General features: G+C 44.9%; 1 protein-coding gene across 1 annotated transcript; it reads right to left on the minus strand.

Annotated features, from left to right (window-relative positions):
• Positions 1–17201: 17201 nt before the first annotated feature.
• On the minus strand, positions 17202–18344 carry LOC115460503 (prostaglandin D2 receptor 2-like). Its single transcript, XM_030190267.1, has one exon. It carries the CDS (start codon positions 18342–18344, stop codon positions 17202–17204), a length of 1143 nt encoding a protein of 380 aa, XP_030046127.1.
• Positions 18345–18734: the final 390 nt, after the last annotated feature.

An 18734-nucleotide genomic window follows, 5' to 3' on the forward strand; every position in this document is an offset into this window, starting at 1 on the left:
CTTTGCCGCGTTCTCCTCTCGCTTCCTTCCTGTCCTCAAGGAGGATTGTTTGTTGTGGGCAGGGAAGGAAAGACAGGCCAGAAGAGGAAAGGAGACAGGCCGTGTCACAGCAGCAATAACTGTCAGGGAAAGGAAAAGAGAGAGAGAGAGAGAGAGATCGGCTGTGTCAACAGCAGCAGTAACAGACAGTTACCAGACCTGCTGTCTCCTTATTTCTATCAACTGTCTCAGAGAGCTACTTCAGCTATAACCTCTCTCCTTCCCTGCCCCCCTTTTTTTGAGAGCCACAGCTGTCATGATACAGCCAGAGTAGATTGTCTCACCTTCCCTGCCTGTCAAAGAAACAGCTGCTGGGAAGGGTTTCTCTTTGTTTCCCTGTCTCTGACAGTCACTGCTGCTGTAACACACAGTCTCCCATTTCTATTGTTGTGACAGACTGTCTCCCTTATCTACCTGTGAGAGAAGCAGCAGTTCTGACAGATTCCTCATCCCTGTTTCTTGCAGAGACAGACCCTGCCACAACCTCTAGGTCTCTCAGGGGCAAGGAAGGAGAGACAGGCTGTGTCTTTCACAACAGCAGTGGCTTTCAGGGCAGGAGAGACAGGCTCTCTCATGATGGTGTAGCCAGGGTTGCCAGGTGGAAAAATTTTTTCCCACCCAATCCAGCCTAAAAACAGCCCAAAACCTGCCCAAACTCAAACCCCGCCCCTGACACCCCACCCCCACGTCATCACCCCCGCCCCCGCCGTCATCAACCCCGCCCCCGCCGTCATCTGCCCCGCCTCCCCGTCACCGGCCCCGCCTCCCTCATCATCGGCCCCACCCAAAACGTCACTAACCCCGCCCAAAACGTCACTAACCCCGCCCCCCCGCGGCCGAAAAAACCGCCTGAAAACCGCCCAAAAGAAAAAAAAGAAGCCCAAAAAACCGCAACCCGCCGCGGGCAAAAATTTCCCGCGGCGGGTCGCGGAAAACCGCCCAATTGGGCGGTAAAACCGCCCACCTGGCAACACTGCGTCCCCTAGGTTTCAGAGTTGTCTTGTTCCTTGGCTGTAGCTGAACTGGGTACCTGTTACAGTAGTCTGGGGTTGGTTTTCTGCTCTGGAACAAAACTCACTTCCACCTTTGCACCACAAGTGGCCTAGTGGTTAGGGTGGTGGATTTTGGTCCTGAGGAATTGAGTTCAGTTCCCACTTCAGGCACAGGCAGCTCCTTGTGACTCTGGGCAAGTCACTTAACCCTCCATTGCCCCAGGTACAAGTAAACAAATGTAATAAAAAAAATAACCAGTGTTGATAGTAGAGTGAGTGTGTAACCACCATGCAAGTGCCAAGCAATGAGATCTAATAAGCTTTTCAAGGTAACAAAACTTTTAAATACTTTGAGCAAAGTAAAAGAAAATAAGTGTTTAAAATGCTGTCAAATTGAAAAAAACATTTAAAACACAGCTGTGCTTACTAAAGTGCAATATCAGTTAGAAATATATTCTTCCTATTACGTGTTTTCATTTAATTTATTTTCCCAACCCAGGATGTGCTTATCACTGAAATTCTTTCAACTTCCTTTTCAGGACTCAGCAGTTACAGTATTTAACAGTTCCTTCTCTTGCAATGTGTTCATTAAACAGACTGCTTTCCTGTGTCTCTGTTTACATGCAAAGGAGCTGGGTGGCAAAAGCAAGGAGCATCTCATTTTTCATGTTATTCTCTTTGTCAATCCCTCTGTGTTTCCGAATAGGTAAATTTTTATCAATTTGGAAATACAGACGGATTCTTAACGGGATCTTTGTGCATCTGGGCCTCAATTACAGGTGAGTAAGTAACCGACTCAGTTTCAGGTGAGTGACCCACATATGAAAAACTAAAGAATAAGTGTGCACACTAAACAAAAAACAATGAAAAAAAAAGTCTTCACTGACTCTGCAGCTTTCTTGCATTGGGTACCAGGTACATGGATGAACTCCTCCGGTCAGGAACCAACACTAGACCTCTGTGATGATGAAGCTCCTCAGGGCAGGAACACAGGAACATATACCTACTATCCTTTCTGTACAAAATCAAAGAGGCACTACCCTGACTTCCTCTGGGTGTAAATCTAAGTCAGTGTCTTCTTGTGCAGACAAGTCATGTGTCCTTGGCTATTTCAGAAATCAAAGATAATTTTGTGTCCCTGTTCTAAGCCTTTCATATAGGGCTTCACTCTCACCCTCACATACTGAGCAGACTCAAGTAAAGCAGAACTCACAATGTTTCCAGGACTTCACCCTAAGGAGAGTAATAGATTAGTCATTAAACCAGAATTTGTTCTCTGTTCAAGTTCTCAGCAAGGCTAAGCAAATTCCGGGTTCTGTTAGTGCAGCACCTCTGAGCAGCCACAGTAACCCCAGCACTGCTCTGAACACTCCAAAGCTGTTTTTAGCTGAAAATACCATTTTAAGGAAAACCAGCTTTTCTTTCAGGCAAATTATTGTGACAGTGGAAAATGCAGAAAACAAATTACAAATTAAATAGTAGCAAATGTCCCAGACATGAGAAAGACCTATCTTCTCTTCCCTGCCCCCCCCCCCCCCCCCCCCATCCAAAGACACAACTTTTTATTTTATTTATTTATTTATTTATTGCATTTGTAGACACATTTTGGCGTTTGCCCAGTTGGTAGATAACAAATACAAAGTTGTATAGTGATCGTATGAGGTATAAGTGGAGGGTCGGAATGGTTGAAGATTGCGTGTTGTCCTGTTCGATCATAGTCATGCTGTGTTGGTAGGTGAAGAGGGTTATGTGGGGTCGTTGGGGTAGGCCTTTTTGAAGAGGTTGGTTTTTAGTGATTTCCTATTATGACAGAGGCTGTCTTCCTAGTCCTGCCCCCTCTGTCTCAGTGCTACCATGAGAGAGCCTGTCTCTCCTTCCCTGAAAGCAACTGCTGTTGTGAAAGACCGCCTGTATCTCCTTCCCTGCCGTTGAGAAACCCACTGGCTGTGGCAGGGTCTTTCTCTTCTTTCTGTCTCTGCAAGAAACAGGCAGCTACTGTGAGATACCTGTTTCAGGGTGCTGGAAGATGATATTGGGAATGATTTCCTGAATACCCATGTGTGCAGGACACCCACAGGGCTCTTCTAGTTTTTCTTGCAGTGTGGCTAGCTCATGCAAACAGGCTATTACTACTACTACTTGACAATTCTATTGCAGAAACATGTTAAAGCATTTTACGATATTTTGCCTGCTTGTTGTCTTAACCCGTGTGTTATTGAATTTTTTAAAATAGGTATCAGAGGGGGAGTGTCATGGGCAGACAGCGGTCACACATTAATCAGGTAGTACGTTATGATTACCTCAGGCTAACTGGATAATGCAGAGTTAACTCTGGAGCGCTAAGGGGTCGATGATCAGAAGCAAATGCAGATGTTAGACACACAACAGAACCGTATTAGCTCCCGTGTTTGCTACCGCCCTATCATCAGAGCTCCCGAGCGCGTTAAACAACGCGCTCATGGACTATGACCGCAAATAGCATGCTAAACTTATTCCTCCCCAATGCTCAGTGGGAAGCATGCCAAACACTGCCGTGCTGCCTGTGGCAAACCCTACGCCAGCTCGGAGTTGGTGCTAGGGTTTCTGAAACATTGAGGAGGAATGGGGAGGCCTGTCCAGTATGCATTTGCATGCTAGCAGGCCCCCCATCAACCCCACCAATAAGATCAAAGCCCCCCTCGCAGTAGCCCTGACCCCACACCCCAAACCAGCAACAAGGTGGCTGGAGGGATCTCCAGTCCCCTCGACACCCCCTCCCGACACAAGCTCACAAGACTGGAGATCCGGTGGATCTCCAGGCCCCCTAACCCCCCCCCCCTTGCACCCAATAAAAAAAGCCCTGATGGCTCAGTGGGCCACAATCGCAACCCCCCACCTGGTGGTCTAGCAGCCCTATTCTCCACCCACCCTCCCCGTACTGTAGCAGTGGAGGAGGGAGTAGCACACTCCCTTCTCTCTTCAGCACCTCCTTGAAAATGGTGGCACCCAGACCTGCCCGGCAGACCTTCACTGGGCCGAGCTTGAGTCGAGGGGGTGTCGGGGGTACTGGAGGCCCACTGGACCTCCAGTCCCCATATTGCTGGCTTGGGGTGGGAGTGTGAGGATTCAGGGGGCACTAGGCCACCAGGGCCTTTCAATTGTAGGGGGGTCTGGGAGTCCCACGGACCTCTAGCCCTTGTGATTGACAGGTCCGGGCTTTTGACATCCTATGATCAGAGATAATAGTGTGCTTAAATTTGCATGCTATTATCTCTGATCATAGGGGTCGGTAAAGCCCTGCGCTGTTCCAGTGCTATTTTTAGAGCACTGCTTGGAACAGCGCGGGGCTTTTCATCATCTGCCCCTTAGTGCTTCCTCAATAGGAGGCAGTAAGTACTCCCGTGTTAACTTTTTGCATGTACAGTACACTAATGAGGTCATTAGTGCATGACTTGCAGATTTATTAAAGACCCTAGAAAAATGCTGCATTAAATCTGGGCTTAGCGTGTATTAAAATGCATTAAGCTCAGATTTTACCGCACATTAATAAAAGGGCCCCTTAGTGTTCACCCATAGTGAATGGAAAAAGCAGGAAGAAACCTGAACAGTATGTAAACAAGACCAGATGAGTGGAGGTGGCCATGAGACAGTATCGACAACCAGAAGATACCATCAGGAAAATATTTATTTATTTATTTAATAGCACTTATTATACTGCCATTTCAACAGATATCAAGGCAATGTACAAAATAAATGTCCCATCTGTTACATTTAACCAAATAAACATACAAAATCGTATTAACAATCAATTAGACATCCAAAAACATAAGGCTAGGAATGAACACGCAACAACTAAAAAAAAAAAAACGTATACAATGTTTAATCTATAGAAAATAGAAGGATGTAACGATAACAAATGAAGTCGCCCAATCCTGATTCTCTGAGTCATAGACTATATCATATTCTGTCAGAAAATGAGTCCCGAAATAACCAGGTTGTCAATCCTATCTAAGGGGCCCTTTTACTAAGCGGTGGCAAGCCTACCGCAGGCTTACCACATGCCAATCTAGAACTACCACTGGCCCAATGCTGGCACTGGTGATAGTTCCACCCCCCAGTGTGCAGCATTTCTGGCACTAGTGAAATATTTGACAAATAATGCCACAGGGGGTTGCCCAGCAGTAATTGCTGCCTGGTTACTGCCAGGTTAGCACAGCAGCCCTTACCTTGCCTCAGTGGTGATGGTAAGTGCTCCCCCTTCTCCAAGCATGACCACATAGTAAGTTCAGTCTTTCTGCATGGCCATTTCTTTTTTCAGCCTTTTTTTCCCGCTGCAGTAAAAAGAGCCTCAGCGAGCGGGAAAAATGGTCACCACTAGCAGGGCTCTTTTTACTGCAGCTTAGTAAAAGGGCCCCTTAAATTTTTTTATAAGTAGGCTCCAACCTTAACTTTGATGGCAAAGAGTTCCAAAGGGTTGGAGCAACAACACTAAAAGCATATTGGACTAAATTTAGTAAATGGCGCCACATTTGGGCATGGAAAAGAATGTGTGCTAAGCACTATCCTATAAACGGTGCTCCGAATTGAGTGCTCTTGACAGAATAGCATGTAGCGCCAGGATCCATGCCCAGCTTTTAGTCACGAGGATTTATAGCAACTGAAACCTGGTGTAAATCCTTGCGTGCAAGTTAGGTATGGATCCCCTGAATTCTATAATACTTTGCGCATTTTAGTGAAAACCCTGACCCGCCCAAGTCCTCCCATGGCCTTGCTTCCTTTTCAGTTGCACGTTAAAACATTTACATGCATATCTTTATAGAATAGCGCTTAGCAAGATATGCATAAATCCAAATTGTTGCCAATCAACACTAATAATTGAGTGTTAGCGCCCAATTATTGGCGCTAATAGGCTCATTACTTGTTAAAAGAATTTAACCAATATACTCACGAATTCCAAAAGATCAAGCAGACACAAACAGGTTTATTCTTGCGCAAGAGAGACAAAAATCCAACATCAGTCAGGAGGTTGTCTGACTCCAAAAGCATATCTAGGAACATTTAGTTCTACTTGTAATGCACAAGGTCAGAGATTCTACATTTATTTAGAAATTGTAAAAATGATTAACCCTATATTAGCAAAACATTTTTTCTACATTACTCAATTAAATTGTGCACACAAATTGGGCATGCACCCAAATTTGTGCATTCAATTGTAAGTGCCATTTATAGAATTTGTGGGACTGTGGATATGACCCAACTAGATCCAAAACACAGAAACATATCCCAGATGAGGTCACATAATAAATAATTTATTACAATGATAACCCGACATGGCCACGTTTCATCCGACGGCTGCGTCAGGGGTAACGCTAATGGGAAATAATACCAAACTTTCCCCTATTAGCCAGATAGAACTAAAACAGCAGTGCTGTAGTTCCTCCTCAGAGTGGCAGCATCTCCACCACACAGCTGTCAGTAGTTCTGGTGGTGGAGATGCTGCCCTCTGAGAAGGAACTGCAGCTGCTGTTTTAGTTCTATCTGGCTAACGGGAAAATTTGATATTATTCCTCATTAGTGTTACCCTGATGCAGCCTTCAGATGAAACGTGGTCATATCAGGTTATTTTAATAAATTATTTACTGTGTGACCTCATCTGGAATCTGTTTCAGTGTTTTGGATTGAGTTCTCTTGGAGTGGCATAATCGAATGCAGACGCCCATCTCCATGGGCGACTATCTCCGAGGACGGGTCTGCGAAGGGGCGGGACAGACCGTATTTTCGAAAAAGATGGGCGTCCATCTTTTGTTTTGATAATACGGTTGGTACCGGGCAAATGCATTGGATTTGGGCGGATTTGAGCTGGGCGGCATCGGTCTTCAGAGATAATGGAAACCGAAGCCGTCCAGCTCAAAAACGAACAACAAGGCATTTGGTCGCGGGAGGGGCCAGGATTCGTAATGCACTGGTCCCCCTCACATGCCAGGACACCAACCGGACACCCTAGGGGGGACTTGTAACAAGTTTTTAAAAAATTTAAAATACCTCCCAAGTTCATAGCTCCCTTACCTTGGGTGATGAGCCCCCCAAATCCCCCCCCCCAAACCCACTGCCCATAACCCTACACCATTACCATAGCACTTATGGGTGAAGGGGGGCACCTAGATGTGGGTAAAGTGGGTTTTGGGGGCGGTTTGGAGGGCTACCATTTACCAGCACAAATGTAACAGGTAGGGGGGGATGGGCCTGGGTCCACCTGCCTGAAGTCCACTGCACCCACTAACAACTGCTCCAGGGACCTGCATACTGCTGTGATGGAGCTGGGTATGACATTTGAGACTGGCATACAGGCTGGCAAAAAAAAGTTTTTAAAGTTCTTTTTTTTTTGGTGGGAGGGGGTTAGTGACCACTGGGGGAGTCAGGGGAGGTCATCCCCGATTCCCTCCGGTGGTCATCTGGGCAGTTGGGGCACTTTTTGGGGACTTGTTCATGAAAAAAAAGGGTCCAAAAAAACCAGCCTAAATTCTTGCTACTGCCGCCCTTCTTTTTTCCATTATCGGCCGAGGGCGCCCAGCTCTCCTCGGCCGATAAACACGCCCCAGTCCCGCCTTCACCACGCCTCTGACATGCCCCCATCAACTTTGTTCATTCCCGCGACAGACTGCAGTTGGAAGTGCCCAAAATCGGTTTTTGATTATACCGATTTGGGCGCCCATGAGAGAAAGGCGCCCATCTCCTGATAAAATGGGCCCTGCTGCAGATAACTCAAGCTAAGCTTTAGTAAACAGGGGGGTAAATAAGAAAACTCAGAAACAAAAAAAACGCACTTAAAATGTATAAAAAAATGCAAATAATTATCATCAATAGTATAAAATTTGTTGTATTTTTAGAATAACTTATGGGTCCTTTTGCTAAGCTGCGTTAGGTGCTAATGTGCATCTAACATAGCAAAAATGGCCTAATACAGGAGGCACTAAAGAGTTTCGCATTTGCTTTGCCATTTGTGCATGCTAAACATGGTAATTATCCTCCCCTTTTACAGAGCTGCATTAGTGGCTGCAATGCAGCAATGCTGACACAGCCCATTCACGTTGAGTGGCCTGTGTTGGTATTACCGCACCAGCAACCACTAGCATGGCTTCGCAAAAGGGGGGGAATTTTTGCAATTTTTTGAGGGGCATGTCAGGTGTGGAGAGTGAGCATTCATGCGCGTACTAGTAGTACATCTAACATAGCAAAGTACTACTACTACTATTTAGCATTTCTATAGCGCTACAAGGCGTACGCAGCGCTGCACAAACATAGAAGAAAGACAGTCCCTGCTCAAAGAGCTTACAATCTAATAGACAAAAAATAAATAAAGTAAGCAAATCAAATCAATTAATGTGAATGGGACGGAAGAGAGGAGGGTAGGTGGAGGCGAGTGGTTACAAGTGGTTACGAGTGAAAAGCAATGTTAAAGAGGTGGGCTTTCAGTCTAGATTTAAAGGTGGCAAAGGACTCAAATACAAATCAACTTACGCGTCCAGTTTTTCCTACATAAGCACACAACTGTGGAATGCATTACCAAAAGCCTTGAAAACTATGAATGACCACCTAAACTTCCGGAAAACACTAAAAACGAACCTGTTTAAAAAGGCATACCCTACCGATCCAACATAAATGCCTGATCTCTGCAACACAACAAAACTAAAGAACGTAGTGGACATAACACAACTCTTCCGCTGTACGATTCCTTAGCGTGGCTGTGCCACATGATCTTTATCTTACCACAACCTCACTTTGTATTTGTTTACACCGGAGTCTGTAACACCTCTCCGGTACTATGTAAGCCACATTGAGCCTACAAATAGGTGGGAAAATGTGGGATATAAACGTAACAAATAAAATAAATAAACATTACTGCATGCTAACTGGTTAGCGCACAGTTAATGTGGGAGATTTTACCACCACTTAAATAGGTGACAGAAAGAGCTCATACGGTCATTTTTTTTTTTTTACATGGCCACACATTAATGGTAACATTATCACACGGTCATTAATACAAATAATTGAAAAAAGGCAATATTCAGCTGCAGTAAAAATGGCCTTAGTATGCAGAAAAGACCACGCTACGGTCAATTCTTACCCCTTAATGATATCTCCTGGTTGTCCATATTCATACTTCCATTTGACCATATCCGTTTATGTGGTATTGTTTGGTTTGGTTTGGTTTTTTTTAACCCATGATGAATGATGGATTACAAGGGGTGCAGGCCAAAAATTGTAATCGTGCAGAGTTGGGTTACATGTAAGGGACCAGGTGTCCCACTCTCATAGGCACCCAGTAGAAGAGGTTGGGGAGGCTAAGCTTTCCCAAAACCGAGGCTGGGAGGCAGGAACAGGAGCTGGAGAATGCAGCACCAAAAGACTGAGAAGATAGGCAGGTATTAGGACTAGAGCCAAGCTAAGAAAGCAGAAATAGTTATCTGCTAATTCATTACCTTCTGTCCATGACTAAGTCACTCTTCTGGCCAGGACGAATCAGTAATGAGATGTGGAGAATACATTATCCAGATCCTACAGTGACGACGAGGGCAAGCACAGAGAGGAGACAGCAAGAGATTATAAGTGTATGTTTGGTCTGTACTTAGAGGAGCAGTTGCAAATGTCAAAAATTTACATCAGGCGTGGATGCTGTTCAAAAATACCATCCTGGAAGCTCAGACAAGATATCTTCCATGTATTAAAAAAGGAAGAAGGAAGGCCATATGACAGCCAGAAAATGAAATATGGATCCGACTAATAATAATAGAAAACAGCATAAGGAATGGCAAGTCAAATGCAAAGCGCTTATAAGAATAGAAGCAGGGCTGGTCTTAGGGAGAGGCGACCGAGGCGGCCGCATAGGGCCCTGCGCGCCGTGCCTCAACTCTGCCTCTCTCCACTCGCTGCCTCGGACGTCGCCGTCGGACCACAACAACCACCAACCAACCGCACCATCAATCATCATGATCCGATCCCGCTGCTCGCTCCGGACCACAATCAGCGGTGGCTCCCCCCCCCGCCAGGTCCCGCCAGGGTTGCCAGGTGGAAAATTTTTTTCCCACCCAAACCAGCCTAAATCCAGCCCAAAACCCGCCCAAACTCAAACCCCGCCCCTGACACCCCCACCCCCGCCCACGCTGTCATCAACCCCGCCCCTGCCATCACCAGCCCCGCCTCTCCCGTCATCGGCTCCGCCTCCCCCGTCATCGGCCCCGCCCAGAACGTCACTAACCCCGCCCAAAACATCACTAACCCAGCCCCCCGCGGCCGAAAAAACAGCCTAAAAAACCGCCCAAAAGACAAAAAAGAAGCCCAAAAAACCGCAACCCACCGCGGGCAAAAATTTCCCGCGGCGGGTCGCGGAAAACCACCCAATTGGGCGGTAAAACCGCCCACCTGGCAACACTGGGTCCCGCCTCCCAGTCCCAGCCTGAGACAACAACGACGACGTCGACAACAGAGTTGCAACTTGCAGCGGCCCGCCCCAACCCAAAGACAGACAGTTGCAGCAGCCACAGGCAGCACGACGGCTTCGCTCACCCAGCTTTTCCCTTCTGCCTTCCCGCTCAATGTCCCTCCTTCATTTTGATGAGATACTTCCTGTTTCCGCGAGGGCCGGCGGGAGTCATTGAGCGGGAAGGAGCTGGAGAGCGTGGTCGTCAGACTGAGCGGAGGTGAGTAGCCTGCAGCCATCGGGAAAAGGAGCTGGAGCCAGGGAGCGTCGTGGTCTGGTCGGAGGCGGAGAGCGGAGGTGAGCAGCAGCGTTTTGAACTCGTTTCTGCTGTAGATTATGCTTTCACCTTACAAAATGTTTCCTTTGCAGTGTTTAATTGCCCATTAAGTAAATAATTGCTGAGCCTGAAACAGGATCTGTCTGTTGGACTGGGGTTCTATGTTTCAAACAAAAGCCAACTTTGAAGCACTCTGCTCAGCTCTGTGGCTCTTTAAGGGGCTTTACCAATCCAGTGAATCTAAGAAGGGAGAGTAAATTGATAGCTGAGAATTATTGTCCATTTGCCCTCCAATATCCAAGGGAAGATTTTTCATAATAAGAACTTTTGGGTTATCACTATCCATATAAATGCTAGAAGGGAATAAAGTGATAATGTGGCATTAAATTGTTTCTAAATAGCAGAGATGGATGTAGAACCTCACATGGTTTATTTTCTTTTCATTGTTTTTTCTTACTTTGCTAATTTTGTAAACATTTCTTTTTCCTGATACTTTGATTCTGACTAGTAATTCTGAGGTGATGAAAGCCATCGTGACTCTCAGACCTATCAGACTTGATTAGAGGAGCAGAGAACTACGGAAGCCAGGGTCTCTAATGCCACAGACGCTCCTAGTGACTTTGCACAGGTCACTTCAGGAAAAAACATTTCTTATGACCCAGCTGGGGTGTAATTTTGGAAGGAGGCTCCTAAATTTATGTGGTACATGCGTAAATGCTGGTATTCTAGTCATTTATATGGGTATGTGGAATCAGATATGTGTAAATGACAATTTGCCACTGCTCTTTAGATCCAGGACAAATAAATCTATCTATCTATCTAGCTATTTGTTCTGGATCTAAAGTACTGGTACATATAACTTTATTCTGTGCCACCCCCCCCCCCCCCCAAAAAAAAAAAATCCTCCCCAATGGCCAGAAAATGTGGTAAAAGCAGTTAAAGGTTCATAAGTCATTATTATAATGGACTTGGGAAAATCCACTGCTTATTCCTAGGATAAACAGCCTAACATCTGTTTTACTCTTTTGGGATCTTGCCAGGTACTTGGAAACAGGAGACTGGGCTTGATGGACCTTCGATCTATCCCAGTATGGCAATGCTTATGTTCTGTACAGAGAATAGTAACGTTTTTGGAATCCAATGGTTTTAGAGACAGGTCTTGACAGACAAATCTGATTAATTTCTGATGAGTTGGATCAAGTAGAATCCTCTGAATAAACATCAGGTCTCACTTAAGAATACTCCTCCTTAGAATCTGTGCTTGACTCAATCATTCTGCCTGGAATATGCACTAATGAGACTCCAGGGATAAGAGAACACTTTGAATGCATAATTATATGCATCCTCTTGAAGGATCTACATATGGTCGTTAATAAAAGGAACTCATTGTGAACACTATCCACCCTAAAAGGGTGTTTTGTGGCTTTACATGAGAATTGTGATATTATGATCCCTTGTTTCAAATTGTTGACGGTCTACATTTTCCGTATGGGTGGTATATTGGTGTATTAGGTTCTGTCCAGTGTAATATTTATGGTACAGTAAGGTTCTGAGTGTGTTTTTGCACAAAGTTGTGCATAGTGTTTTGCAGTTGAGCGATTGTGGTTAGTATATGCTTTGAGCAACCACTTTATTCTTTGTCATATGATACATATCTAATATCTAAATTTAATTAAAAGTCTAACTCTAATATAGCTGATTTATGGAAACATTTGGTACTGTAAATGTGTTGTGGTTTTGTCTTTAGTGGGAACCTATGCACTTAAATCTTTTTTGGCTACTTGGGGTTGGGGATCTCTGTGTTGCCTCTCTGGTTTGATGGGTTACAGAGTAATAGGGGAATTTGAAAGTACTGGATCTTTTCTTCTTAATTAATATTTTTCCTTTATTCTCCTTTGTTATGAGAATTGGAACTACTAATTGTAGTGGACTTGAACTGAATAATTTCTGGGGAGGGGGGAGTTCATGACAGCATTGTGCTTATTATTTCAATCAGTTTTTCTGTACAGGTTTAGCTTCATTTGTCTTTATTTGAAATTTCATAAATAAAAAATTTTCTAAAAATGGAATAATCTTATCAATGGGGTGGAGCTAGGGTGGGGTGGGGGCGGGGCTAGGATGGGGCCCCACCAAATTGGTCTGCACAGGGCCCCGCACTTGCTAAGACCGGCCCTGGATGGAAGTTCTGATAGGCTGCCCTGCCACAGCACCAGCCTCTTCTCTCTACTGCAGCCCGCCTCTGAGGAAAGAGGAAGTTACGTCACAAAGGTGGACTGCAGTAGAGAGAAGGGGTCGGTGCTGTGGCAGGGCAGCCTATGGGAATCACTGACACTGCCAACTTTTGGAAAAGAAAAAAGAAGGTAGATTCAGGGAAGAGGATTGAGGAAGGAAGGGCAGGGGGAGACGCTAGACTGTGGCCGGTGTGGGGGGTAGAAAGGCGCGAAATGCCGCTCTTTGAAGAGTGCCACCTGAGGCCCCTGTCTCAGTTGGCCTAATGGTAGGGCTGCCACTGTCTAAGCGCCCTTATAGAATAGGATCCTTCTGCATGCCTTCGAGGTACCTTACCAGAGGTACTCACTTGTAGAATTGCCCTCTTGCTGTGCATTTTGATGGTGATTAGTTGCACCAGAGCTTAGAATACCTAAGACTCCTACAGAAGCATGAGGGTGGCAGACTCATTCAATCCAGCTATGCCATACTCTCTTTTCTATTTCATTTTCTAAGGATTTCTGGAATATATTATTCACTTGGCTGTTGTGAGGAAGGATGTGTGGAACAAATGTGGCTTTAATACATTTTACATCCAGGCTATAAGGTAACAAAAGGTGGTTATTTTGGATGGGGGGGGGGGGGCAGGGTGTAGCATTCCTGTAAAAGCTGTAGCCAAGGTGTCTACAAGTCATAGAGGCAAAGTTGCAGTAAAGAAATGCAGAAAACTGGAGAGAAGTGCGACCTTAAGTGTTGTTTCCCCACTTAGGGGTCGATATTCAAAGCAATTTAACTGGGCAGGAGAGACTCCTGCCCAATTAAATTGCTTGTGTGGGACTATCCACTGATATTCAATGGCACTTAAGTGGTTAGTGCCTACTGAATATCAGCACTAACTGCTAAAGCTGTAGCCAACTATTTTGTGGATGGTCCAGGGGCAGAGTCGGCATTTATGCAGTTAAGTGTGATTTCTGCACTTAATCGCCTACATTTATTGGACAAATTGGACTGCATAAAAGTCAGTCCTATCTTTATCCAGTTTCACTTAGGCAGTTAAGTGCTGAATATCACACTTAAATGGATAAGGGATAGCGGGCCTCACAAACCCAGATAGTCAATGCCAGTGCCCAAACATAACCTGGCGTTGACTATCCAGGGCATAATCCCAGTGGTGGCCAAAAATACACTGACTGCTGGCCTTAGTTTTTAGGGAGAGAGCAAGAACTAATGGGGTCATATTGGTGATGGTGGTTGAGGTTCAATTAAGCCGCAGAACCTGGAGCAGCATTTTGGGGGCAACTCTGATTCATGCAAGTTTTTTGGCTGTGGTGAAAGTTGGTTCCATGGTTGTATAGATGTCAGATTTAAATGTGCCTCCAGCCAGAGGACCCCATTAGAAAACCTCACAGAAGAAAGCAAATGCTGGACAGAAACAGAGGTGTCATTATTTAGCAGAAAATGTAAGAACTTCCATCAAATATTTATCAAATATATTGTTAGGAGTGATAGCAACAACAGCATGAACATTTTTCTAACCGATAGCACAAATTTGAATTGTCTTTCATTGAGGTCACCTCCAAATTCTGTGTAGATGTGATTTTTCTCTTCATTTCTGTATTTGGGCATCACCTTTCTCTAATTCTTCCTCATATGCTTTTCAATTAGGAGCGTTTTCTAGCAATCTCCCATGGAAGCTTCCATTCTGTCCAGCGTGGTTCAGACTTCTTGCAGAGTTACACTGTGCCACAGGTGTAGATTTATTTAAATTCCCATGGAGAAGGGAGCTCAACACTAGTCCAATATGGCTCCCAAACCTACACCCCAAGGAGCCAAAAATAGCGAAGAGCTCATTCCTTCAGGTGTCTCACCAAGCAGTGCCAAACCCTGAGCTGTTCTTTGCCCATGTTGCAGCAGTCTTGCCTCTGTCCAGTAGCTCTTTCACTGTCTCCCTGCTCCTTTGGGTGTCTCTTGTCATCATATGTCGGCAAGGTCAAGTCATCAGGGCAGTTGGGAGCTTTGAGAGTAGTGGCTGTGGTGAGAAGGATCTCCCTCCAGAAATAATCAGTGTCTCTGTGGCACCCCTCTGCACCTACAACCCCAAATGATGAAGGTATCAATGAGACCAATATCTGTGGGCATAGAAGCCACAGATTATATTCTTCTCTTACAGAGCAATTCTATAACTGGACACTTTTATTAAAATACCCCAATGCTGCACACTGGTATTCTATTCTATAATAGCATTTGGGTGCCCAGACCCTGTTACAGAATACTAGCATTACCTGGCATTGGTGTGCCTTACATGCACATGCCCACAGTTACACCAGACATAGACCTGACACTGGCATAACTACAAGCACCTAAATATGATAGGGATGAATAAAATTTACAGTGTTAAGTGCGCAAGTAGAAGCAACGCCCATTGCCTGCACATGCTGCACCCATGTGCACGCACCCTTGCATTTATACAGTATGGCCCAGATTCTATATAGGTCACCAAAATGGGAATGCCCAAATCTGGACGCAGAGCCTAGATGCATGCGCAAACTAATAAGTCAATTAGGTGCTATCAGTCAATTATTGGGTTTAATTGGAGTTGATTGGCACTTAATTGGCAGCAATTTGGTTTTGCGTGCACATCTGCCCTAGTCACTATTCTACAGTAGCTGGCCAAAATTTTCATAGGGTGCAACTCAAAAGGGGACGTGGCCATGGAATGGGCAAGGGTGGGTCAGGGGCGTTCCCAGAAATTAGGCACAATGTTATTGAATACTTAGATTTGAGCACCCAACTGCCATCAGTTGGGTGTGAGGATTTACACGAGGATTTAGCAGGCATAAGTACTCATGCCCAAAATTGAACACGGGAACCAGTGCTATACACTATTCTATAAAGTGTGCACTTTATAGAATTTATTTATTTATTTATTGCATTTGTATCCCACATTTTCCCACCTTTTTGCAGGCTCAATGTAGCTTACATATTACCGTTAACGGCATTAGCCGATTCCGGTCTGAACAAATACATGGTGTGAATGAATACAAGGTGATATTGTGGTAGATAAAGTACATGTATGGTAGGTACAATTGGGGGGAATTTAGGGAGGGAGGAGGAGTCAGGTAATGTCCATTACGTTCTGTGGTTACATCGTGTCGCAGGTGGCCATGTATTTTTATGTTGGGTCGGTGGGGTATGCTCTTTTGAACAGGTCTGTTTTTAGTGCTTTCAGGAATTTAAGGTGGTCTGGCATAGTGTATTTTTGGCAGTGCGTTCCATAGTTGTGCGCTTAAGTAGGAAAAGCTGGATGCATAAGTGGATTTGTATTTGAGTCCTTTGTTGTTTGGGTAGAATAGCACTTGGCACCTATTTTTGAGCACCATTTATAACATTTCCTCCTATACCAATACAGAACAGCACTCAGGCACCCTGCTAGCACTTTTTCAGGTATGTGTGCAGTTAGACACATAAGTGCTAGTATTCAGCAAATAAGGGAAGGGACATGTAAATGCGGGTGCCCAGTTTTAGAATTGCCCTTATAACCTTTGCTTCCCCATAGTAGTGGGAACTTAAATCAATAGATAACTGTTGTATAAGGCCTCTAGCAGTGTCTGCTGTCTTGCTTCAGCCAAGTATGTCCTAAGTACAGCAACACCAAGCAGAGTTTGGAAAAGGAAAAGGGAAAACATTGGGAGATTTTAGATAATGCCTGAGGTATAAACAACACTTAGAAGTACGTTCAGACCATGGAAATAATCTCACATTACTGGAGTTTAACTGAGGCATCATGAAAATCACAAAGACCTGTCTGGATCTGTTTATCGGGGCACTCTGTCTTCTTATTCTTTGTAACCAGGAATTCCTCTGGCCAATAATGGAGAAGCTTCTGTAGCTTCATGGGGCAGCTGATATACAGTCTGCAAAGATATAAGGTGATTTACCCAAATGCACACTGAAAATCAGTAGCAGAGTGGGGTCTGTACCCTGAAATTGTACAGACCAGTCCCAAATTAGCTCAATGCTTATATTCTGAACATATAGGAATCTCTCAGAGAGGATAAGAGTATCCCACTGGTATGAGGTGCATATTTGGAGGCTTCTGTCTTTACAAATAGGAGAGAGAGAGAGAAGCTGAATTTCATAGATGAGTGGAAGAACAAGGGAAGATGCAGCTGGGATGAGATTCTTCCATGTGAATGAGGAATTGGCAGTTAATGAGACCTTCTGTAGCTCAGTTCAGCTGGATGTCCACATCAGAGATGGATCTTTTACTGCACTTCCTGTTGCACTTTGAGAACCAGTGGCTGTGGAGGAGAGGACAGTCTCTGGAGAAGGAGGCAGTAGATCGAATGGTGCCTCGTCTGGAAAAGAGATCTTCATCTTCCACCAGAACACTTTCCAACACTGACTTCAGTGAGTGTCGAATCTTGGAGAGGAAATCTGGACAGGTGAAGACATAAAGACAAGGGTTCAGGATGCTGTTAATAAATGCCAGACTGGTGACAAATGGCAGCGCCTTCCAGACCACTTGTCTCATTTCCTTCTGGTGATGAGCTTGGGCCTCCATTAGACTGAAGATGTGGTAGGGGAACCAGCACAGAACAAAGGTCAGTATGATGGCCACCATCAGTTTGAAGAAGCGTCTGGAGTTTCTTTGGTGCCGACGCCTGATCTTCAGGCTCACTGCAGTGTAGCAGATTGCAATGAGGAGCAGAGGCACGAAAAAACTAATGAGGAACTTACTCACTGCCACTGCATACTGGCGTCGGCTGCAGAGCGCAAAATTGTCTTCATTGCTACTGATGGGGTTGCTGTACAGTAGAAAATTGTAGTAACACATAATACGTCCATCCTGACGCTGAATTGTATCCCGGAAGAGATAGTAAGGCACTGTGTTGAGGATTGCCAATATCCACAGGATCACGCAGATGGCAGTGGACATAGGGACTGTGCGGTGATTTTGGGCCCACACTGGATAAAGAACGAGAAGGCAGCGGTCCAGGCTGATGGCACTCAGGATGAAACTGCTAATGAACATGTTGAGGAAAAAGACTGAGGAGTGGACACGGCAGAAGAAAGTCCCCAGCTCCCATGTGTGTCCCTTGGCTAGAAAGTAAGTAAAAAAGGGGAGTGATACAGAGGTCATGAAGTCTGACAGTGCCAAATTTAGCATCCAAGTGGTGATGACCGTTCTTCTCATCTTAAAACCAATGACGAAGATAATGAGCACATTCTCCACCACACCAAAGAGAGAGGCCAGTCCATGAACAGTGACGCTCGCATAATCAATGTAACGGACAGTGGAGTTACGCAGGTGAGGTGGAATGAGTACCATGTCTTGAATGATGGAGCACAAGCGGGTGCCATTATTCATCTTTCCTGGAAGGGAGAGGGCCAAAAAGAGATAATCACATGAGATGATGGAAAGCAAACAAAATGATATTTGCAAATATGGGCTATTTTTCATCATTTCTCTTTGTTGTCTATCTGTCACTATTCATTAACAATCAATTTGAATTGGTTCCATATCTATGAACCTATAGGTGCCGATATTGAGTTAAAGGCCGCTGTGGCAATGAACTCAGAAGTTCAATGCTACTCTGTATCCAGTGATCGGCATTAAATTTCTGGTTCATTTTTGGCCGCTGGAACTTAACCAGTTAAGCCAATATTCAGAGCTATGATCCTAGCAGTTAAATACAGGACTGCTATCTATGCAGTCCTATTTAACCGCTAAACCCAGTGCTGAATATCAGCACTAAAC

This window comes from Microcaecilia unicolor, chromosome 1, assembly GCF_901765095.1.
Source record: "Microcaecilia unicolor chromosome 1, aMicUni1.1, whole genome shotgun sequence".
Classification (NCBI taxonomy): Eukaryota; Metazoa; Chordata; class Amphibia; order Gymnophiona; family Siphonopidae; genus Microcaecilia; species Microcaecilia unicolor.